This window comes from Lepidochelys kempii, chromosome 12, assembly GCF_965140285.1.
Source record: "Lepidochelys kempii isolate rLepKem1 chromosome 12, rLepKem1.hap1, whole genome shotgun sequence".
In the NCBI taxonomy this organism is placed as follows: Eukaryota; Metazoa; Chordata; order Testudines; family Cheloniidae; genus Lepidochelys; species Lepidochelys kempii.
This window is the reverse complement of record NC_136391.1, coordinates 23,992,017-24,017,170: the sequence shown is the minus strand read 5'-3', so window position 1 is coordinate 24,017,170 and position 25,154 is coordinate 23,992,017. Positions and strand designations below refer to the sequence as shown.

The 25,154-nt window shown below is 42.4% G+C and overlaps 1 protein-coding gene and 1 non-coding gene across 2 annotated transcripts in view; both read right to left on the bottom strand.

The window, feature by feature from the left end:
* Positions 1-532: 532 nt before the first annotated feature.
* On the bottom strand, positions 533-606 carry TRNAT-AGU (transfer RNA threonine (anticodon AGU)). Its single transcript has one exon. It is a non-coding gene; the product is annotated as a tRNA-Thr (tRNA).
* A 7,256-nt stretch (positions 607-7,862) lies between these two features.
* Positions 7,863-25,154, bottom strand: part of WDR88 (WD repeat domain 88) — a 30,474-nt gene continuing 13,182 nt past the window's right edge. The window contains exons 4-11 of the mRNA XM_073308425.1: positions 24,707-24,770; positions 24,038-24,176; positions 19,515-19,644; positions 16,233-16,417; positions 14,486-14,568; positions 9,604-9,672; positions 9,051-9,143; positions 7,863-8,098 (exon numbers count right to left, since the gene is read on the bottom strand). Of these exons, the coding sequence (XP_073164526.1) occupies positions 7,976-8,098; positions 9,051-9,143; positions 9,604-9,672; positions 14,486-14,568; positions 16,233-16,417; positions 19,515-19,644; positions 24,038-24,176; positions 24,707-24,770 (886 nt within the window). The 3' untranslated portion in view covers positions 7,863-7,975. The remainder of the gene's footprint in view (positions 8,099-9,050; positions 9,144-9,603; positions 9,673-14,485; positions 14,569-16,232; positions 16,418-19,514; positions 19,645-24,037; positions 24,177-24,706; positions 24,771-25,154) is intronic.

Here is a 25,154-nt window from a genome sequence, read left to right as displayed (position 1 = left end):
GGTGGGGGCAGGGCACTACGCGGGGCGCAGCAGGGGGCAGGCACCACGTGGAGCGCAGCGGGAGGGCAGGGCACTACGCGGGGCGCAGCGCGGCAGGGGGGCGGGGGCAGGGCACTACGCGGGGCGCAGCGTGGCAGGGGGGCGGGGGCAGGGCACTACGCGGGGCGCAGCGCGGCAGGGGGGCGGGGGCAGGGCATTACGCGGGGCGCAGCGCGGCAGGGGGGTGGGGGCAGGGCACTACGCGGGGCGCAGCGCAGCAGGCAGGGGCCAAGCACTGTAGGGCTCTGGGAAGCGGCGCAGGGGCCGCGGAGGGCTCTCGGGGCGGGGCCGGGGTGCCTGGGATCATGGCTGCGGGCAGGGCGGCCGCTGGCTCCGGAAGGGGAAGGGGGAGATCCGGCTCCATTGACGGCGGCGGCTCCTGCTGAAGCTGAACTGCTGGCAGCGGCGGCTCCGCTACGAGTCCCCGCCCTGGGGGACAAGCAGGGAGCGGAGATAAAAGTAACCCGGGGCAAAACGGGAGCCCGGCCCGCGCAGGCACCGCTGGGATTCGAACCCAGGATCTCCTGTTTACTAGACAGGCGCTTTAACCAACTAAGCCACGGCGCCGGCTGCTTCTTTGGGCGGCGAGGCGGCCCCATCCATGGCTCGGCAGCCACTCTCCGCACACAAAGGGAGGTGGGTGCTCGGACCGCGTGGGGCCGGGGTGCAAGCGACACCCCCAATACTCCTCGCGGTGCTGCGAGCCCGCTGCACAATACTGCGCTCGCTCCCATCCCCCGCGCCTCAGCGGCACCCCGAACAGCGCGGGGGGTGGGGGCCTCCCGCTGCTCTCAGCCCCTCCTAGCCTGGCAGAGGCACCCACCCCAACCCTCAAAGAGCCGGGGGGGGGGTGCACCTTGCCCTTGCCGCCCAGGGCTGCCGTACACCTAACATGTAGGTCACCCTAGCTAGGGCATCGGGGGGTGAAAAATCCACCGCCCAGCAGCGTAGCAGACCTCGGGCCGGCCTGGGCTCCGTGGGGCTGTCTGGCTTTGACATGCACCCTCCGGCCTGTGGCCTGGGTGAAGCAGAACATTTCCCACCTTCAGGGCCGGGCGGTTGAGGAGAGGAGACAAAAGGGGCAGTTGTCCTGGGCCTCCTTACTGAATGAGGGAGGCAACCTAGTGATAGAGGATGTGGAAAAAGCTAATGTACTCAATGCTTTTTTTGCCTCTGTTTTCACTAACAAGGTCAGCTCCCAGACTGCTGCGCTGGGCATCACAAAATGGGGAAGAGATGGCCAGCCCTCTGTGGAGATAGAGGCGGTTAGGGACTATTTAGAAAAGCTGGACGTGCACAAGTCCATGGGGCCGGACGAGTTGCATCCGAGAGTGCTGAAGGAATTGGCGGCTGTGATTGCAGAGCCACTGGCCATTATCTTTGAAAACTCGTGGCGAACCGGGGAAGTCCCGGATGACTGGAAAAAGGCTAATGTAGTGCCAATCTTTAAAAAAGGGAAGAAGGAAGATCCTGGGAACTACAGGCCAGTCAGCCTCACCTCAGTCCCTGGAAAAATCATGGAGCAGGTCCTCAAAGAATCAATCCTGAAGCACTTGCATGAGAGGAAAGTGATCAGGAACAGCCAGCATGGATTCACCAAGGGAAGGTCATGCCTGACTAATCTAATCGCCTTTTATGATGAGATTACTGGTTCTGTGGATGAAGGGAAAGCAGTGGATGTATTGTTTCTTGACTTTAGCAAAGCTTTTGACACGGTCTCCCATAGTATTCTTGTCAGCAAGTTAAGGAAGTATGGGCTGGATGAATGCACCATAAGGTGGGTAGAAAGCTGGCTAAATTGTCGGGCTCAACGGGTAGTGATCAATGGCTCCATGTCTAGTTGGCAGCCGGTATCAAGTGGAGTGCCCCAGGGGTCGGTCCTGGGGCCGGTTTTATTCAATATCTTCATAAATGATCTGGAGGATGGTGTGGATTGCACTCTCAGCAAATTTGCGGATGATACTAAACTGGGAGGAGTGGTAGATACGCTGGAGGGGAGGGATAGGATACAGAAGGACCTAGACCAATTGGAAGATTGGGCCAAAAGGAATCTGATGAGGTTCAATAAGGATAAGTGCAGGGTCCTGCACTTAGGACGGAAGAACCCAATGCACAGCTACAGACTAGGGACCGAATGGCTAGGCAGCAGTTCTGCAGAAAAGGACCTAGGGGTGACAGTGGACGAGAAGCTGGATATGAGTCAGCAGTGTGCCCTTGTTGCCAAGAAGGCCAATGGCATTTTGGGATGTATAAGTAGGGGCATAGCGAGCAGATCGAGGGACGTGATCGTTCCCCTCTATTCGACATTGGTGAGGCCTCATCTGGAGTACTGTGTCCAGTTTTGGGCCCCACACTTCAAGAAGGATGTGGATAAATTGGAGAGAGTCCAGCGAAGGGCAACAAAAATGATTAGGGGACTGGAACACATGAGTTATGAGGAGAGGCTGAGGGAGCTGGGATTGTTTAGCCTGCAGAAGAGAAGAATGAGGGGGGATTTGATAGCTGCTTTCAACTACCTGAAAGGGGGTTCCAAAGAGGATGGCTCTAGACTGTTCTCAATGGTAGCAGATGACAGAACGAGGAGTAATGGTCTCAAGTTGCAGTGGGGGAGGTTTAGATTGGATATTAGGAAAAACTTTTTCACTAAGAGGGTGGTGAAACACTGGAATGCGTTACCTAGGGAGGTGGTAGAATCTCCTTCCTTAGAGGTTTTTAAGGTCAGGCTTGACAAAGCCCTGGCTGGGATGATTTAACTGGGAATTGGTCCTGCTTTGAGCAGGGGGTTGGACTAGATGACCTTCTGGGGTCCCTTCCAACCCTGATATTCTATGATTCTATGATTCCCCACGTGCCAGGTGGCAACGCCCCACAAAACCGAGTGGTGTTGGGACCTGGCGCACAGTGTCACGGTGCCAGTCCGGTTTGGTCTTGCTGCCCCCCATCTCCGGAGCAGCAGCCGGACCAAATTTGAGTGGTGTTGCGACCCCATGTGCTAAAAGTCTCCCTGCCAATCAAATCTGGGCTGGCCAGCAGCACCCCATCTCTCTCTCGGGGCAGACTGGCCAAACCTGTGGGGCATGGCATACCACTTTAGCCACTGGAGAGGGTGGGAGGTATGTCGAGCCCATAGCTATGCCAGCCCAAACCCCGGCATCGATGCAGCATGGTTGCTGGAAGAATGCTTCCCTTGACCGAGACTGTCGCTTGGAGAACTGGTGTTCCAACAGTGACAGAAAAGCCCTTCTGTCACTGGAGACTGCATCTACGCTTAGGGTTGCCAGGTGTCCGGTTTTTGACTGGAACATCCGGTTGGACAGGGGACCCTGGCAGCTCCGGTCAGCACCAATAAAAGTCTAGTTGATGCAGGGCTTGCAGGGTCCCTACCCGGTTCTGTGCCACTCCCAGGAAGCAGCCGGTGTAGTACTGGCATGTCCCTCTGGCTCCTACATGTAGGGGTGGCACTCGAGCCGGGGCAGTGTGCAGAGCCCCCATGGCCCCCACCCCATGGCCCCCACCCCATGCCTAGGAGCTGGAGGGACATGCCAGCCACTTCCGAGCAGCCACCTGAGGTAAGCGCCACCCAGAGCTCGCACCCCTCACCCCCTCCTGCACCCCAACTCGCTGCTCCAGCCCCGAGCCCCCTCACACACCCAAACTCCCTCCCAGAACCCACACCCCAACCCTCCCGCACACCAAACCCCTTGGCCCCAGACCAGTGAAAGTGAGTGAGTGAGGGTGGGGGAGAGCAAGTGACGGAGGGAGGGGGGATGGAGTGAGCAGGGACAGGGCCTCGGAAAGGGGCAGGGCAGAGTTAGGGCCTCGGAGAAGGGGCGGGGCAAAGGTGTTCAGTTTTCAGCAATTAGGAAGTTGGCAACCCTATCTATGCTACATGGATATAACAGCATAGCTATGGAGCCAGTCTCACAATAGCAGGTTGCAGTCTCACAATAGCAGGTTGCAGACATTTATCTACACTACCGTGATAAATCAACCTACACTATGCAACTCCAACTACGTGAATAACGTAGCTGGAGTCAATGTACCTTAGGTTGAGTTACCACAGGGTCTACAACACGGGAGGTCGACAGGAGATTTACTTTATTCTTCTCATCTGGGGTAGAGTACAGAGGTCAACTAGACCCACTCAATTGACCACCGTGGATCAATCTTAGAGCGTCAATCCCCGCTGTAGTGTAGACCTGTCCATACATGCACCTCACAGAGGGCTTGTCTACGCTACCGCACAGGGTCAATCTAAGATACGCAATTTCAGCTACATGAATAGCATAGCTGAAGTTGACATACTTAGATCTACTTACTGCGGTGTCTTCACTGTGGTAAATCGACAGCTGACGCTCTCCTGTCGACTCTGCTTGCGCTTCTCATTCTGGTGGAGTACCAGAGTCGACGGGAGAGTGCTCAGTGGTCGATTTATCGCGTCTATACTAGTTGCGATAAATTGACCCCTGCTGGATCGATTGCTGCCCAGGTTGTGAATCTCAGGGCTTGTCTACACAAGATGCATATAATTTAAATTATTTTTTTCTAATTTAGATCCAGGTCTGGTAAGCCCTCCACATGCAGAATGTCCACAGACATCAGTGGGAATTCCTCTCTCAGGGAGCCTTTACACTGTTAGCTTCTTGGGGCAAATGCTCTGTTTCATGCTATGCCAAGCAAACTGATGACTTTAAAAATAGAAATAACAGCTGTCAAGGTTCCTTCCCCACTCTGAACTCTAGGGTACAGATGTGGGGACCTGCATGAAAGACCCCCTAAGCTTAATCTTACCAGCTTAGGTTAAAAGCTGCCACCACCAAAGTGTTACACAAAGAACAGGGGAAGTGCCCACTTGGAAATGTCTCCCCCAAAAATATCCCCCCCAAGCACTACACCCCCTTTCCTGGGGAAGGCTTGATAAAAATCGTCATCACTTTGCATAGGTGAACACAGACCCAAACGGTCTTTAATTTTAATTAAAGAAAAAGTAAAAGAATCACCTCTGTAAAATCAGGATGGTAAATACCTTATAGGGTAATCAGATTCAAAACATAGAGAATCCCTCTAGGCAAAACCTTAAGTTACAAAAAGACACAAAAACAGGAATATACATTCCATTCAGTACAGCTTATTTTATCAGCCATTGAAACAAAACAGAATTTAATGCATATCTAACTAGATTGCTTACTAACTCTTTACAGGAGTTCTGACCTGCATTCCTGCTCTGGTCCCAGCAAAAGCATCACACACAGACTGAGAGGACCTTTGTCCCCCCCTGCTTTGAAAGTATCTTGTCTCCTCATTGGTCATTTTGGTCAGGTGCCAGCAAGGTTATCTTAGCTTCTTAACCCTTTACAGGTGAAAGGGTTTTTCCTCAGGTGCCAGCAAGGTTATCTTAGCTTCTTAACCCTTTACAGGTGAAAGGGTTTTTCCTCTGGCCAGGAGGGATTTAAAGGTGTTTACCCTTCCCTTTATATTTATGACAACAGCTATTGAATCTGCGGCTCCAGTCCTGCAATCAGATCTGTAGGGGTTACAGGGATCCTCCTGTTATGGATCTGATTACAGAATTGGATATAATTACGGTTTCCTCAACAGTAAAGCCAGGGATTCAAGGGTCATACTTAGAACCAACTCATGGCTATGTCAGTATGCCTCTCCTTCTCCTATAGCAGACCCACAAGAGCAGTCATAATTACCTGCAGAGAAGTGCAAAAACATAGGAAGTCCAGCAGCAGTGCAGATGGTGCTACTAGCTTAAAAGGGACACAGTAGATAGTTTTGGGGAGTTCTTGAGCCTTTATTCATCAAACAAGTTTGTTATGTAACTCTTGAATGCCCTACCTTATAAATCAGGCCCAAAATAAGCTATATATTCCCAAGCACTTAACTGGTTTAAATGGTCTATGACAGGGGTTCTCAACCTTTTTCCTTCTGAAGTCCGCCCCCCCCTCACCCGACCATGCTATAAAAACTCCACTGAGGCACCGGGCATTGGCCACTATCAGAAGACAGGATACTGGGCTAGATGGACCTTTGGTCTGATCCATTGTGGCCGTTCTTATGGTCTTATGTTCACTACCCACCTGTGTTACAACAACTGTTTTTCTGCATATAAAAACCAGGGCCAGCATTAGGGGGTAGCAAGCAGAGTAATTCCCCGGGGTCCCATGCACTGGGGCCCCTGCGAAGCTACATTGCTCAGGCTTCGGCTTTCTGCCCTGGGCCCCCACAAGTCTAATGCTGACCCTGCTTGGCAGACCTCCCTGAAACCTGCTCACAGCCCCCCAGGGGACCCCAGAACCCTGGTTGAGAACCACTGGTCTATGATACAGTTGTAGAATTTCCTGTTCTCTCTATTCTTTGTCTTGGTCTATCAAATTGATTCTGTCAAATAAGCAGTAAAATACAAACTGATTTAATAAGACTTATGTTTCCGACAGCAAAGTATCAGTTTGACTTGTCTTTATTAATTTGGGAAATAAAAGACCCTTTCAAAAGAAAATTTCCAACCTATTCATCTCTGAATGTCACACTATTTATACACAAAAATAACCCTCTATAGAGTAATTAGTTTTGCTCTCTCAATGGAAAATCTTAGCGCTTTGATTTTTTCAGCTAAATGGGACAGGAAGAGCAAATAAAGGACATTCCTAATTCAAATATTATAAGAATATTATTTAATTAAACTGAGATTATTTTCAAACATGCAGAAATTAGTTCAGTATTATTATTCATATTTAAGGGTAATTATTCCAACAATAAGACAGGCACATTTTATGTATTCTGCAAAAATAATTCCAGCACCATACAAACTGCATTTTTTCAACTTTTTACTGCAAACCAATGATATTTAATTAAGAGGAAAAAGAGGACAGTGTCTTGGGATATGTTACAGCTTGTCACCTCATGTTTTATTCAAAGCAGTAAATCTGGATAAAACATATTATTTCTTAAAAAATCATTTTCTTTTCACCTTGGAGTCAAGTGCAACTGTAGCTACCGAGGCTACACAATTCACATGGCTTAAAAAAGAAAGAAAGACCCATAATAGAGTTCCATTTATTTCATAGCTTAACTACATTCCAGACTACTACATATCCAGGTACAATATATTTTTTCTTCTTATAAATCCCTTTTAAAATAATATAATCTGCTGAAACACGTTTTTGATGAATGAGGTCCCCACATCTTGAAACACTAATCTCATATTAATTGACATCCTCACATAGCTGGTGAAGAGGTATAGACTTTTAGGGACAAATCCTGAGCAGTGCTGGAGTTGAGGGTGCTGGCAGGATTGGGTCCTGAATATATGGGACTAGTTTGGCATATGTCATGTCAAACACAAATAATAACGTATTCTTGTGATTGAAAGTTCCTAGAAACATTTTATAAGGGATGTTGGAAGCAAGATAATACAAACCTCATGGTCCAAATGCCCTCTCCACATTCAAATTTCAAAACCCTTTAGCATTTTCAATTGATGCAAATGTTTTTCATATTTCCAGTATACTCCACTCCATAGTAAAAAAAGATGGTTTTATTCTACACAATTTAAGGACAACTGTCAGCAAATTACTTAGTCACATATTTTCTTTGTTACAACCACCTTTATTAAGTGTGCTCACTTAAAGGAGATGGATGTAATTTTATTTTCTTGTACAATATGAATAGATTTAAAATCTTAGGACTTGATCCGGTCATCTGTTACATGGTGAAACTCAGTATGTATATTGCACATGTGTACAATGAATAAGCAATTTTTTTTTAACATAGATGTTACTGTATGGCACAGAAGTATGGAGGAAGTCCTTGGCTCTGTATTTACATGCAATATAATATACTGATAATCACAATTAGGTATAGGCATATGCTTAAAAACTCAAATGTATTTGCACAAATAGTCTGTTGGGAAGAATTTAGAGATCAGGCACTACAATGGGGGTAATGGCAAAATATTTCTCGAAGGAGAAGCCAGTCGACAGAATACACACTTGGTTACCGCTTCAGAGTCATCACACTGTAGGAGTGAGAAAGGTTTTTCACATTCTTCACACTGATATAAATGTAACATGAAAAAACAACAAAAAGGATGTTAGTTAATCATATGTGCCAGACATGAATTATCTTACAACTGATGCTCAACTATAAATATACAGCCCTGATTTTCAGAGGTGCTGAGCACTTGTAGCTCTTATTAGCTTCAAATGGTGCAGTGTGTGCTCAATACTCTTGAAAAATCAGGCTCATTCAGTCATTGTGCAGGAAGCTTTCCTAAACTTACTAGTATCTTTTTGTAGTTTGTGATATTGCCTTAGCAAATTTATTATTATTAGTTTATACAGCACTGGAGGTGTGATGGGTTTTACAAAACAAATAAAGATGGGGTTCCTTTCCCAATCTCACACGGCTTAGAACAAATTGTTTAATTGGAATTAAAACTGAATTGTCATCAAAATTTCTTTTTTTCCCCCTCCTCTTAACCTCTGGTAGTGATTTCATACCTTTTCTTTTCCTTCTTTTGTAAACTCAATATTTGTTTTGTTTATTGGGGAGTCATAAATGTGCATGAGTGCATGAATACCACTACCTGAGGCCAGCAGTATTGCTAAATATGCAGCCAATCACACTACTAAGCATCAGGTTTGGAAGCCAAAGGATTTTTTTATTTAAAAAAAATTAATCTGGTTTACTATTGTTTCTAAAAATACAATGGCATCTGTACATGGACTTCTGCATCCTTACCAAATACTTTTTAAAAAAAAACAAAGAAAAGCATTGATGCATCTGTTTTGAAATTCCTTACTCTTCTCCCTCCCCCACTCACATATAAATAATTACATGAATTTTGTGAACAGAAGACAAAAATAAGGTAAATCAATGTTTGAACCCAGCAATCTTGTTGACAATGTCCTTGCAGCCATTCACATTTTGGTTTTGAACAGAGTGAGGTGTAACTTGAGACTATATGGGCAGACCCATCAGCTGTACCTTCACATAATGCTTACCTGAACTATTTTTGTGCCTCTTGTATTTCTGCTTTCTATTGCCGCAGGAACATGATCAGCCTTTTCAATGTTCCATAATCTCAAAGTAGCATCCTAAAAGTCAGAAACAACAATTAGGACATGTATTTATATGTTATCACTGGTCAAGCACCATAGCAAGCTACAGTATTTGTCCAATGGATAAAGGCCTCATCAGTTGCACAAAGCACAAATAACTCTACTTATAAGCCAGGAAAATTTCTTGGATAAGAGATGGGCATTATTTTTAAAACTGTCATTACTTTGAAAACAAATAATTGTTTTACTCACCACAAATATTTAGTAATCTTAGAAACTGAATTTATGGGTCACACCAAACATGTACACCTACATATGAAGTTCCTTTTAATATTTTCTGTAATTGCTTTTCAACTGATCGTAAAACTACAAATGAAAGACTGTCTGGGTCAACTGTTACATTAAATTATAATTTTTCTAAAACAAATATTGAAATACACAGTGAAATCTGTTTCCAAATTAGCTTCCTATACCACATCTGTAAGTTAGTTGTTACCTTTGAGGAAGAAAGGATCCATTTCTTGTTGTTGCTAATTGCAACATCCATCACCCAGTCTCCATGGCCCTGGAGCAAAGCAAATTGTAACTTTATTACTTTTATAATAAAATAAATAGCTGTCTTCACCACAAATCCATTCGGGCAGCCCTTCCTACATTAAGCAAAACCTCTGTGCATGCTCACTCATCCTTGGTCAGAAGAACAGCTGCTATCAGGTTAATCTTTTTCTGCATATACTTGACACTGCCTGATCCGCTATCTGTGGTTTGTGTAACAGCAGCATCTCAGTTAGAATTGTAGTTCTGGTGGGTGCAGTGCTGGCAGCCAGTGTGGTAGATATTTTTAGTTCCAGTCCTCCTTGTGTGTGTGTGATTGTTTGTGTGTTTTCCTGTCTACATTTTTAAATAATTTAGCGAAATATATATAGAGAAAGAGGGAGGGAAGAAGACAGGGAAAGAGTTGTTTTCTAGTGCACACAGTGTAGAGCAGTTTGAAGATGTGGGTCAGGTGACAAGAAGGGGGAGAGCTTTGAGGACAGCCACCAGCCCTTCCCCACTTCAAGGGAAGGGAGATGATTCAGAAGGCAGGTAGTTGCATTGGGTGGGCTGGGCCTTCTTGCTGCTGCACAACTGATCACTGAGCATGCATGGAGATTTGTGAGAGCACCATTAGGTCTCCTACCACAAGAAGAGAATCAACCTAAAACCAAAAATGAAGAAGTAACCCACACAGTGAATATATTAAAAAATTAATAGAATTAATGAGAAAACTCCTAGAGTTCAAAAAATGATGTTTTTGCCTTTTGATAGACAAACTTCACATATGAAAAGTATGGATTAATGTTTATCAAAAAGAAACGCATTAATATTTTCTAAAATACAGGGAGAAAGGCAAAGACGTATTTAATAGGATATATGGCAAATTTGCCATTTTAGAGTCATGTATTTCTTTGATGCAATCCTTTTCATTTACAAAGCATGTCCACAAAGTCTTTGTTTCTCTGAACACAGTGGGTATCAGACAACAGGAGGCAGTTTCTTTGCTCAGAGTTCAAAGCTTCTTTTCAGCTTGCACTCTGCCCAATAAACTTCTTCTTGCTTTCTTTCCCAGCCACATTTCCAGGGCTTCTCTTGCTGTTTGCTTGGCTTTTTGGCTGCTTCTCTCTGCTTGCTCCTGCCCACAGATGTGCACATCTCCATCAAACAATACCCAGAGACCCATACTTCTCCCACATACCCTCCTCCCACGTAGCTCGGTTCCTGACTAGCCTTGCATGTGACCTGTGTTTTGGGATGGTTCTCCTATTGTTTCAACTATCTTACTCCAAAAAGGAGCTTAACTGCTCCTTACATTTATCCTGAATGAATGGCAGCTATCGCACTCACCAGCTTCAATTAATTTTTACCCAACATCTATCAAACCAATATTATGGCCCAACTTTATGCATATTGTGGCCGAACTTTACAAAATTACATGTAAAATTACTATTATTGTGCATACAGTCAAAGTAACTGCATGTGTAAATAATACAAGCACGTTACACAGACAAATTTGAAAAGATGGGATTAAAAGTATGCCAGAGGTACAAAAAAATAGCCTTATTGTCAACACCACTAATATTCTAAATTCACTGCTAGGATCTACTGAAAGGTTTTAAAACCTACAGGCATTGGACACTAATATCAGATACCTAAATCACATTGGAAGTGACTGACTTATTGAATCATACTCTTCTAGAGCATAACAGTATCTTCCCTATCAAAAGCAGTCTGTCCTCATGGCGATGATAATCGGTGCTCTCAAGATCTCTTCCACACCCAGTCACTTGCAACAAGGATAATTCTTATTTTAGATTCTGGGTTCAAAGTGAGTTCTTTAAAACCAAAGAGTCAGTTCTAAGTGTGAGTAACAAAGAGTGGGACTGAAGAAACAAAATTCTGAAGGTAAATATTTTAGCTAAGTGTCTTTTTCAGCAATGAAGGTATTTCACTGATGTTTTTGGCTTCAGAATTTTATTCAGATTCATCATCTGGACCCATGGAAAAGAAGCCCTTGAGGAATTCCACCATGATTTCAACAATTTCCATCCCACCACCAACCTCAGCCTGGTCCAGTCCACACAAGAGATCCACTTCCTGGACACTACAGTGCTAATAAACAATGGCCACATAAACACCACCCTATACCGTAAACCTACTGACCGCTATTCCTACCTGCATGCCTCCAGCTTTCACCCTGACCACACCACACGATCCATCGTCTACAGCCAAGCTCTGCGATACAACCGCATTTGCTCCAACCCCTCAGACAGAGACAAACACCTACAAGATCTCTGTCAAGCTTTCTTACAACTACAATACCCACCTGCAGAAGTAAAGAAACAGATTGATAGAGCCAGAAGAGTTCCCAGAAGTTACCTACTACAGGACAGGCCTAACAAAGAAAATAACAGAACGCCACTAGCCGTCACCTTCAGCCCCCAACTAAAACCCCTCCAACGCATTATTAAGGATCTACAACCTATCCTAAAGGATGACCCAACACTCTCACAAGTCTTGGGAGACAGGCCAGTCCTTGCCTACAGACAGCCCCGCAACCTGAAGCAAATACTCACCAACAACCACATACCACACAACAGAACCACTAACCCAGGAACTTATCCTTGCAACAAAGCCCGTTGCCAATTGTGCCCACATATCTATTCAGGGGACACCATCACAGGGCCTAATAACATCAGCCACACTATCAGGGGCTCGTTCACCTGCACATCCACCAATGTGATCTATGCCATCATGTGCCAGCAATGCCCCTCTGCCATGTACATTGGTCAAACTGGACAGTCTCTACGTAAAAGAATAAATGGACACAAATCAGATGTCAAGAATTATAACATTCATAAACCAGTCGGAGAACACTTCAATCTCTCTGGTCACGCAATCACAGACATGAAGGTCGCTATCTTAAAACAAAAAAACTTCAAATCCAGACTCCAGCGAGAAACTGCTGAATTGGAATTCATTTGCAAATTGGATACTATTAATTTAGGCTTAAATAGAGACTGGGAGTGGCTAAGTCATTATGCAAGGTAGCCTGTTTCCTCTTGTTTTTTCCTACCCCCCCCCCCCCAGATGTTCTGGTTTAACTTGGATTTAAACCTGGAGAATGGTCAGTTTAGATGAGCTATTACCAGCAGGAGAGTGAGTTTGTGTGTGTATGGGGGTGGGGGGGATGTGAGAAAACCTTGATCTATGCAGGAAATAGCCCGACTTGATTATGTAAAGAGTTGTCACTTTGGATGGGCTAGCACCAGCAGGAGAGTGAATTTGTGTGGGGGGGTGGAGGGTGAGAAAACCTGGATTTGTGCTGGAAATGGCCCACCTGTTGATCACTTTAGATAAGCTATTACCAGCAGGACAGTGGGGTGGGAGGAGGTATTGTTTCATGATTTCTGTGTGTATATAAAGTCTGCTGCAGTTTCCACGGTAAACATCTGATGAAGTGAGCTGTAGCTCACGAAAGCTCATGCTCAAATAAATTGGTTAGTCTCTAAGGTGCCACAAGTACTCCTTTTCTTTTTGCGAATACAGACTAACACGGCTGTTCCTCTGAAACCATTCAGATTTATAATATTGATCTTTTCTCATTTACAGTTCCAAAGTGGGAACCCAAGTACAAGGAGGGCACCTGTAAGTTTCAGTCACTATCTCTGAGTCCTTTTGAAAATGATACAGCTAACCATTCAAAATAAAACCTTAAACTCAGTTCTTGCACCAGCCAGCCAGCAAACTGCAGGGACCAGAGCAACAGATACCCTGAATCTCTCTGCCCTCTCACAGTGACTGTGCAGCTACTGTATTCTGTACTTGCTACAGGCAATGAGTGTGTTTCTTTGGTAGTCAATGTACAGCACATGGCAGCAGACCAATCTTAAGGTCACCAAAACTGAATTAAGGACACCATGTCAGAGCATGAAATTAAGAGTTGTACTCTTAAAAGGTAAAATCCATCATGTTCACAGTTAATATCTGATCATTTCAAGTCAATAATAAAATTTTAATGGTACATTTTGGAGGGCCTTTGAAAATTTGTACCATAAAGTCCTAAACTTACTAGCTCCTATATACCATAATGTGCTTCCTCCACAGATGTACCACCTTGTTGCCTCAGGTATGAGGCAGTCATACTGTATGTAGTGAATGAGGAACAAGGGCTATAAGCACTGAGCAATAAGGATAAAGTAAATATCACACAGCTGGGAGCTGCCTCATTTACTAAGCATCATCTACCCCAAACACTGAATAAGAGAGTGGTTGATCATGAACCTGTAACGAAAGATGTATTATAATACATATGAACGTGGGGGCAGAGTAAAAGTTGAATGGACAACCTTAACTATGGCCTTTCCTAACTTTTGAGTGCATCTCCTTTGTGACCTTAACCTTTTTTTTAATGTAGACCATTATATTATATGGATACATACATACTTACAAAGGCATGTAGCATTTTTAAATTCATACACACATTGACCAGTCTCTTACTGGGGGAAGTCATGATCTTCCATGGTAAATATGCTGTTCTACACAATGCATTTACTATCACAGCTGATGCAGTAAGATAGAAATCTAGTAGTATGTTAATAACACATCTGACAAAGAAAATAGCCTTGCCGGTAATTATAAAAGAATATGTTGTCCCCAAGAAATTAAAGTCACATACAGTACATAACAGATTCTTGTCTATGTTTATGAGGGTTAGGGTGGGGGGAAGAGAGAGAAAAATACATACACATCAGTTAATGTAAAGAGATATACAATACTCATACTAGCTGTAGATTTGTATAGCTTCTCACTAAACTAGTGAGCAAATAGGAATTTAGTACCTTTAACGCTAGCTTTTTATATCCTGCTCCTGCATCCCACAGAGCTATAGTTTTGTCATATGCTCCAGACACTACAAGAGATGCTAAAACACAAATTAGATGCCATATTATTTCTCTGGGTTTTTTTTTATACAGACTAAACAGAACAAGCTCCATCCAGACTTGGATCAGACTGTTAACAGAATTTAAATAATGCACTAGTATTAGGTATGCTCTAGCAAGGTAATGGAAGTCCAAGAATTTTTTTAATGAGTATAAACATAGGCATAAAATTCAAAGTTATCAAAAATACAACCAAGCATACAAAGTAAGAGAAAATGCTGATGACATGAAATTTGATGAGACATTTTATTTTAAAAAAGTTAAAATAGCAAAAAGTTATTTGTAAAATTACTAAGTTTTGGTTAGCGAAACAATCACATTTACTAATTACTATAGCTTTTCTTTTACTGGTAAGTTTAGTACTTGCAGCAGTTAAGAACCAGTGGCTAAAATACACTTCATTCACTAGAAGCTTCTCCAAAACCTTTCCTGAGGTAAATTTATTTCCTTGACTCCAAATAGAGCATATTCTTCTAACATGGGACAGAAATAGTGGGAAAATGTCAAGAAAGTGTCAAGAAAACTTTCTTGTAATGATCTCTCTATCAGATTAGCTTTGAACAGAATGAACCACAATAAAGATTTTTGAAGCAGAGGTGATACTTCCAAATACCACTGTTCAGAGGCCTATCTGCAAGTCAGCTACTATCCCTATGAATGCTACTGCCAAACTAGTTGGTGCCACCTTCGATAATTTCATTCCCAGCATTTTTTTCCCCCAAGTGTGTAGTTTAGGATTGAAATCACCGAACTGAGAAGACTGGGTTTAGATGGGATCACAAGGTGAAGAGGGGTCAGTACTTTAAAAGGCCATGTTTGTTATGGGTATAAAGACGGGAAGTTCTGAGAGAAACAGCCAATCAAGGCATAAAGATTTGTAGTAGCCAAGCACAGCAAAGAGGAGAGACAACATTTCAATATAACAAGTTGATGGTGTTTTCTTTATCTCTGCAATAGCAATATCACAGGCAAATTAACACCTAAACTTCAGCTTCAGAGATTATTTAGTCCAGGACACAGTTATTACCTGGGATACAAAAGTATTAAAATATCAGCCATTTTATAGAGAGGAGTCATAGTGCTCTACTACTATATCTCACAAAATGCCATAAAAAAATTTTTCTGAAATATCACATTATTGGAAAATGTGGATTCAACCATGTAGAAACTTTACTCCTGGAGGTACTGACTAAAGATACACAGTGACAACCTCTCTCTCTCATTCAATATGCTTAACAATAATAATATGTACCAATATACTGTATATAGTGTTTTACATTTTCAGAGTGCCTTACAACCATTAACTAATACCAGGTGGATAATAGCAAGCATTCAATCCATGAGGTGGCTCAGTAGTTTGTTTCTACTCAATCTACTCTCTCAATATGATCTTTTTACAGAAAATCTTTGACGATTATATCAATTAAGCAGCATTTGAGATGTCTGAGTAAAGCAGAATACAGACCATCAATTTCAATTTACTTACATTATGTGGGTAGCCATTTAATCCAAATGAAAAACATTTAATTTTGAAATTGAGAAATAAATTAGTCATGTGATTGGCATGTGACCCCCTGTGACTTATCTGAAATGTAGTACATGTATATACTTGAAGATGTGTATAATGGTATTTAACATAACTCACCATCTTTGCTAAAAACACAGGAACTAACAGAACCTTCATGACCTTGGTTCAAGCAAATAGGTCCATGATAACGAAACTCCCCTGTTTTTATATCCCATATTTTTAAGGTTTTGTCCCAAGATGCCGTGCACAAGTAATGACCATCTATGGTAAAGCAGCAGTCTGAGATGACATTGGTATGTGCCCTGAAATACACATGAAAATGACTGCAACAGGATACTGTGATTTTTAAAGCCATTAGAATGCTGTAAGGGCTTGATCTTGCAAGGTCTGAGTACTCTGACCCATCAAGTGAAGCATATTCTTAGCTTTTATCATCTGAGTAGTTCTGTAAAAGTCACTGGAACTGCTCATTTGCAAAAGATTAAGCATGTGATTAAGTGCTTTTCTGGATGCAGTCATAGTGTTTAACATCTCACAGGATCCAGTACTAACTGAGTTTTAAGTAGAGCTTATCACCTGTTTCTTGTCACCCACAGGGTAACACTATACACCAGTTGAATTAAAAGGCAACATTGAAGGGTGAGCTATGGATGCCTTCAAATAAACAGCACTGTATGTCTCTCTCTACATGTAATGAAACTATATGGTGATTTGAAACTAACTAAATATAATCAATGGAAAAGTTTAATCAATTCTACAATGAACTCCAATTTTGAGAACAGGGGGTGCACCTCAAGAAAGAATCTCAAAGTTCCAGAACATGACAGGACTTTAGTAATTCGTGCAATCCACAATGGGGAAGGGATTACAAGCATCTCTGCAGGAAACAGTGTTACATCCATTGCAATTTAAAAGAAGGATTAGTAAAATGCTCCAGATCTGAGTCTCCCATTCTAAGTAAATTCCTAATCCTTTTAAGGGCAACTTTAATAGTACCTTTTTATCCAGACAATTTATGATTAATGCTTTTATGATTTAAAACCAGAACCACTGAATTTGTTTGCCATTGTTAATGTTTTTCAATAGCTCATCTGATATCTTCATTTGTTGCATACTCCCTTCTTACACAGACTATAGCATTCTATCTTTATATAAGGATTTTCATGTAGTATTGACTTCAGTGGGAGTTGTGGGGGCTTCTCTCAGGATCAGGCTATATGCACATACACCAATCAAATGCAGCAACACACTCAATAACAGCAAGGTGGCCTGGATATCAGGGAAATCCCTAATATTAAGAATAGTGCTATAGGAACTTTACAGTCACTATTGGTTAGTCTCTAAGGTGCCACAAGTAATTCTTTTCTTTTTGCAAATACAGACTAACATGGCTGCTACTCTGAAACCTATGATCAGACTGGATTTCAGATGTTATGTTCTCATCTGAAATGCCTCCAGTTAATGCACAGAAGTCAATCTATTTACCTCAGAATGATGAAGGGACAGTTTGAACCTCTCAAGATTTGACCTTTTGGTTCCAGGGAGTGTACAAATTTCACACCTCAGTTTCAGATTCAGAAGCCATCAACTCTAGATAGTGAATTAACAGCTGTGAGTTTTCTCTCCAGATAATTTCACTCTGATTCCACACTCAGATCAAGACCTATCCTTCTCCAAAAATATATCCTGTGCATATGTATATGTTCCATTTTGCAGTCCTTTAAGAGACCTGTATCATGCTAAATGGTGTTTCATCTTCTTCACATTTGTTAATGTTATTATCCAGTGTTGCTAGTCCTGAGAAACATCACGACTAGCTTCCAGTTCAACAGCACATTCCCCATGCTATTGTTTGCTTTCTCCACTATCAAATTCTACGTCTCAGTACCTAGAAACTATGATTAGCTTTAGTTAATGCTTACAGATGGACAGATGCACCTCATCTATCATTCACATCAATAAGCTTGTATATAGCATATTATTTAACCTTTCCATGTGTAAAGGGACTGTTGTCCCCTTACTAAAATTCATTGGGGGTGTTCTGGTTGGCTAGCTCCCAGTACCAAAAGAAAGGGGAAAGGTCGATGGGAAATCAGGTCCTTGAGACTGATAGTCCCCAGGAACAACGGGGAGAGGCCAATGCTCCAAGTCCAACTGATTGACAGGGCAGGCAGGCTAATCAAGAAGTCAGGAGGCCAGGGGGGGTCCCGCCTTCCCAGTGAGCTGGTATTGCCTGGGTCAGACAGAGTGGGGCTAAGCTCAGGAGCCAAGCTGAGCTGGGGAGCAGAGCTGTGCCAGATCCAGAGGGGCCAGAAAACCAGTCCAGGAAGCAGGTCAGTGCTGGGAGCAGAGTCACAGAAGCAGCTCACAGAGCAGACCTGATCTGGGAGGAGAGCTGCAGCAACCAGAGGCAAAGGGGCCAGAGAAGTAGCCCAGGGAGCTGGAGGCAGAGCAGCAGCAGTGCTGAGGCAGAGTCGAGCTGGAGCTGAGGCAGAGTCGAGCTGGTGCTAGAGCAGTCCGGAGTCAGGTGCAGTGAGCGGCTGGTGAGAGCGAGAGGGACCCTGGGCAGGAGGCCCAGTGTAGGGAGACACCCCCAGCTAAGAGGCCTTTCAGGTCAGACTTGGAGGGGGATCCTAACCCTGACAGGGCGGAGACAACGCTGGGAAGAAGGGTCCGGCCACCTAGAGCCTGAGAGCGTGTGGCCACTGCCAGAGCAAGTGTCCAACCCGCAGCATCCCTGCAGCACAACCAGAGCCTGAGAAGGGGCCTGGGACTTGTGAGGAACAGACTGAACTTCCCTTACATTCCAGAGACTGCTGGTTGTGATGTCCCTTTGTTTGTGTTTTCCTTTAGCCTTTCCCATTTTTTCCTTATTTTTTTTAATTGATTGCTGTTTAAGAAATTGTATTTGCTTTGAACTGAATGTAATGATCAGTGGATCAGGGAAGCATCCACTGCAGAGAGAGCACCCCAGAGTGGGAATTCCCTAGCCCCTGCCCTAAGTGACCACAACAAGGTTGGGGGTTGAGCCCCCCAGGAATCCTGGGCCCAGCCTTGTTGGGGTTATGAGGACTCTGCCACACAGGAGAGTGGAAGGGGAGCTCTTGAGGTCAGGCAAGCCTCTGGGTAAAGGAAGTGAGAGTGAGGACTCAGATCCTTTCGCTCACCCATTTCACTGTGTATAAGTGTATAAGCCAGGACAGTTCCCCATAATAGCGGGACCATTCCCTGCTAACACATGTATTTAGATAGTATGTTGTTCAGCCTTTCCATGTATTATGCTATTCAGTTACATAATTACTGTTCATTTTCCCAGTATAAATTGTAACACAAATTTCACTGATACTTTTTAAAAGTACATATAAACCTTGCCTAATATAGATATACTATTTTTCTTACTCATTAACTGTGATAGTGGTGGATTGTGCTATAATGTCCCAAAGCTTTATGGTCTTATCAGATGATACCGAAGAGACTCTCTCGTTGTCAGGGTCAAAACAACATCTTGTGATTGTGCTTCTGTGATGATCTATAATAAAAACCAAAACAAAAATATTACCTATCTTGTAATTCTGCTTCCTTGAAGATGCTATTTTCTGGATTCTCACATCTGGGTCTCACCTCTGTAGTTCAAAAAAGGCAGAACTCCCTGAACTCTTGATGGTTTTTTCCCACCAACGGCAGTGAGTAGGAGCACAATCCCCCTTTCCTCCCCAACTGGCGTCATGCAAAACACCTGAACTAACTTACTGCCCTTCAAACCATCCAGTCCCGATTAAGTAGGAAATGAAGGAAAAAAACAAACAAAAATTAGCCAATAACAAAAAAAAAATTGAAAATGTAATCTGGCAAAAGGTAGGACAATAACATATCAAAGTGTCAGAAAAAAATTCACCCCAGAAATTCCCTTCTGAAATCAGAGAGGAGGTAAGTAGGTTGAGTGAATAAGAATATCACATAAAATGATATCTTCAGAGAAGCAGGTCAGTATTCCCCCTTCTCTAATGATATCTTCTAGCCAAAATTCTAATTCGTGGAGATTAAGCAGCTCTAGGAATACCCCAGAAGAACAACTTCAGCAGGCAACAAGAACAAATCCAATAACAATAATGTGAACAAGCAATTAAACCTTGGGCATAAAACAAAAGTGGAGGTGATGGCTTGGATTCCCTACCTGTTACCACTAACCTTTAGTCTTAAAAAGCTTGGGGAGATAGTTCCTCCTATTTTATACTAGGGAGTCCAAGAGTGAGAATCCTGCACAAACATCATATTTTAAAAATGCATTATTTCATGAAATGTACTCCAAACTGATTTTAATTGTAATTTATAACAATTCTTTTAAATATCCTAGAAAGAATAGCATGTCAAAATAGTCACTTATGACTTGAGATAATTCTCTCTGCTAAGCCATTCTCGCTAACTGCCTGTGAAAGTAGTAATCTTGACCTGGCAGTCAAGACGTTGATATGCTAGCTCTTTAGAGGAGGGCACAGCACTTTGCTCCTTAAACACTGATTTTTGTCCAATCTGAGGAATAGTATAGGCAGCTGCTATAGGATAGATCACTTATCCTATTCTCCAAGCAGGGAAAAGGGTGTAGTGGTGCTGTCACTACAAGCTACGCTACACTACATTAAGAGCCTATATCTAAGACAAAAGGAAATTTTGAAGTAAAAAGGTAAGCAATAATCTTGCAGACATTATCTGATTAAATTTGACAACCTTCATTCCTCACAGATCTGGAGGGATAATTACACTAGACTGAAATATCATACAATAGATTGATTAATTAAGCAGTCCTATGAAACTGTAGATGAGCAAATATAAATATTATATTTACTATCAACATATTACCAAAGTGAAATTCTATTATGAAAATACTGACTCCTCATTGGCTTTGTTACATTAGTTGTCAGCTATTCTGCCATGAGAACATGTAAACATGGCACACAGTAAAACTTCAAGGCACACAGTAAAACAATTATCTTTGTAAATATTTCCTATCAACAAATTAACATCTATTCAATCATATTCAATCTATATATTAAAGTCCTATTGATCTAAACACTAATTTGCAATAGTCTCAACAATGGGATTAGAATTTGCATGTGAAGTAATAAACTGGAAAAAGTTAAAGGACATTTGAAGTACATGGTACAACTCAAAATCCAGTATATCATATGTGGGATTTTTTTTAGCCATGGTATCATCCAGTTTGTATACAAAACAAGCTCATGGAAGGGTCTTTTTTTAAAACAGCATGAAAGTCCCCAACACACAGTTCAGTTGAAAAGATACAATAAACACCAGCAAAAGCAATACAGTGCATTGGAAAAGTTATGGGATATGTTAAGTTTTCCTCAGTTATGGCTAAATCTCAGCTATGTTGTCTTTTGATGAATAACTTTATTAAAACATATCCTTATACTGTGCTTTAAATTAAAATTTAAAATTCAAAGGAGTAGTAGTTTTGTAGATTTTTCTTTTTTTGCTAATGAATCTAAAAATAAGTCACTAGCTCACTATTCCATTGATTTTTAAGCTTTCAGGCCCTAATTCAGCAAAGTACATAGTTAAACTTTAAGCATGTAAGTCAGAGGTGGGCAAACTATGGCCCGCAGGCCACATCCAGCCCGCGAGACCGTCCTGCCCAGCTCTTGAGCTTCTGGCCTGGGAGGCTAGTCCCCGGCCCCTCCCCTGCTGTCCCCCCTCCTCCGCAGCCCCGTGGACAGCGCACCTGGCTCCAGCCGAGGGGCGGGGCTGCAAGCTCCTGCTGCTCTCAGAGGCATAGTAAGGGGGGGGGGTTGGATAAGGGGCAGGGGGCTGCGGGGGGCAGTCAGGGAGCAGGGGGCGGTTGGATGGGGGGGAGGTTCGGGGGGGTGGGTCAGTCAGGGGACGGGGAACTGGGGGGATGAATAGGGTGTGGGAGTCCCAGGGGGCCTGTCAGGGGGCGGGGGTGTGGATAGGGGTCAGGAACAGGGAGCAGGGGGGTTGGATAGGGGGTGGGGGTGTGGATAGGGTTGGGGGGGCAGTCTGGAGACAGGGAGCAGTGGGGGTTGGATAGGGGGTGGGGTCCCGGGGGGCGCAGTCAGGGGACAAGGAGCGGGGGGGTTGGATGGGTCAGGGGTTTTGAGGGGGGCAGTCGGGGGTGGGAAGTGGGAGGGGGCGGATGAGGGCAGGGAGCCAGGCTGTTTGGGGAGGCACAGCCTTCCCTACCTGGCCCTCCATACAGTTTCGCACCCCAATGTGGCCCTCGGGCCAAAAAGTTTGCCCACCCTGATGTAAGTAGTTCCATGAAAGTCATTGTAAACCAACTCTGTTCTGACAGGTTTCAGAGTAGCAGCCGTGTTAGTCTGTATTCACAAAAAGTGTCCCTTTAAAGAATAATGGAGCTGTTGTCCATCTTGAAACTACATTCAGTTGTAGTGTACTTCTGACTTTTAAGAACTAGAAATTTCAGCAAAGCACTTAAATACATGTTTGTTTATCCTTTAATTTATGAGATTGCTCAGGTGTTTAGGGCTTGATTCTGCAACATCTTCAACTCCCACAGGCTTCAATGGGAGTTGAAGGTACTCAGCATAACCCAGAATCAAGTCCTTAAACATGTGCTGATGTGCTTTGCTGGACCGCAGTCTCAGCGCTGAAATTGCTTTCAAAGGGGAATTGTGCTTAAAAATCAAAACCGCTGTCAGGCTAATTTTTCTCCACAACATCATTTTTATAAAAATAAGTTCTTATGAAGTCTAATAGAAATAGAAGTTTTTCTATAAACTTTTTAGAAACAAAAACAAAGTCACGGAAATATTCTTTTAAATCAAAGAAACATGCCCTTGCAATGTTTGCATCCTAAATATGTGTTGTTGTGCCAATTTATGAAAACCAGAAAATGACTATAAACCAAAGTGATATTAAATAGTCAGTTTTTTACAGGCCAAAGAGATGAAAGTTTAAAAAAGAAAAATTGAATAAATTGTGAAAAGTAAATTAGATTGTTAAAAACTGTATCAATCTAAAGTGATATTTGTAACAAAATAACTGTAGTTAGTTTAACTTGACAAGACAATACGTTTATGTACATACGGAGAGAAAACACACAAGCCTTCTTGGTTACTGCAAAGCAACCACTAGAATTCAGTCTTATATGTTTATCTATGAGTCCACAAGTGGACTCATGCACCATGTTATCATTGATCTATCTCTTATCCAGTTCCTGGTGCTTTTATGATAGCATAGTAACTATCACAGAGGTTTTGGGAAGAAAACAGAAGGAAATATTAACTCATGTCACCGGACCTGGGATACAACTTACCAGAATGCACAGAGCGCACCCAAGCCCTTCTACACCACTTAAAGAGCGCATAGGGCTTGTGCAGACCCATGGGATTACATGGGCCTTAAGTAATTAACCAGACCTAGAGAACTGGGATACATTCCATCATCAGTGCACCTCAAATGCAGAACTCACACCAGACAACACCAATTTACTGATCCTGAAAAATCTAGAATTAAAAATCCTCTGAGGAGTCTATTACAGAAAACAAACACTTCAGAAGGAGAGGAAAGAGATGGGAGAAAAGGAAGAGTGAGTTGCAGAATGCTAACCAACACATATGGTTAAGATTCTTGCACACGCTCATTTTAATACACATTGACAAAGCTGAACAAAGTGTAACTGGACAAAAACATCCTATAGAAATATGTGGATGGCATGTTTGTGATATGTCTTCTTAAATTCTGTTTCCCCTTCCTTACCCATTAGTTTGTTTCCCAACCTCACAAAAGATTGTTTGAATCCAACAGATCTTGAATTTAATATTAGTCTAGTTTTTATGACTTTCTTTATGCAATCAAAAATTATCTCATCAGATGCAAGATTCAAGAATGGAAGAAAACAATGTGAAGTTTTAAAGTCTTACCTTGAACATATGCCACCGTTGTGGCATTTAGTGCATCAGTAACACATATAGCATTTTCCATGTCTAAGCCAGATACCACATATTTACCATCACACGAAATATTACATGAAGTTACAAGACCTTCTTGGTCGACAGTCCACTGACGAAGAAAATAAATGGAAAGTCATGCTTTTGGGGATTAGTTATGACATAGTTTCTTATCCGTTCTTCTGTAATCCATAAATAGGCTCAGAAGGAATAGTTTTTGCTACTGTTTGATATTTTAATGAACTCTGATACATGTGTGTTTACAGTATTTCAATTTTTTAAACCCACGTAATATTTTGCATTAGCAATAAATTTAAAATTTGATAGCACCGGCCAGCTGATGTAATAAAATTGGCCACAAATATTAAATGAATTAAACCTCAAGATAGCCTTCTGGGGAGGTAATCATTCTTGTATTATTTTACAGATGAGGTAACTGAGGCACATCAAGAAATTCACTTGCCCTAGGTCACACAGTTAATCGCTCTCACAGCTGAGCCTACAGACTCCAACTAGACCACATTGGTCAGTAATGTGAGGATTGCATTTTTTACTGTACCTCCAACTTAAAAATCTTTATGAATGTGATAATATTACCAATTTCTGCTAAAAGCTAAACTCATTGAAAAAATCAATACATACAAGCATTTTTCCTGTTTCCATATCCCAAGCCTTTACTGTTTTATCATATGATGATGTTATCACTCTAAAAATTAAGCACATTAACAAAAACAACAATCAATGTTTCCATTAAAAGAACTGACTTGAAATGCTGTTAGTGTAAAAACAATAAAAAGTTGTCTTTGTGGGGAGAAAAACAAACACCACGTTTAGTATTCTGTTAAATTATTTGTTCTCTCTACTTCCCAATAATTTAAGACAAATATATTTTGTTTTTATATTTTTGCAAAAACTATTGCCAAAAAAAGGAGTTAGTTGGAAATTTTGAAATGAAAGTTGGAATTTTTCGCACTAGAAATTAACAAAAGAATGCCTTCTATGTAATTTTGAGTACAGACAGCCTACTCATTTTCATTTCGTCCCATTACAAGTTATTTAATTATCACTAACTTTAGAATGAATATAAAGC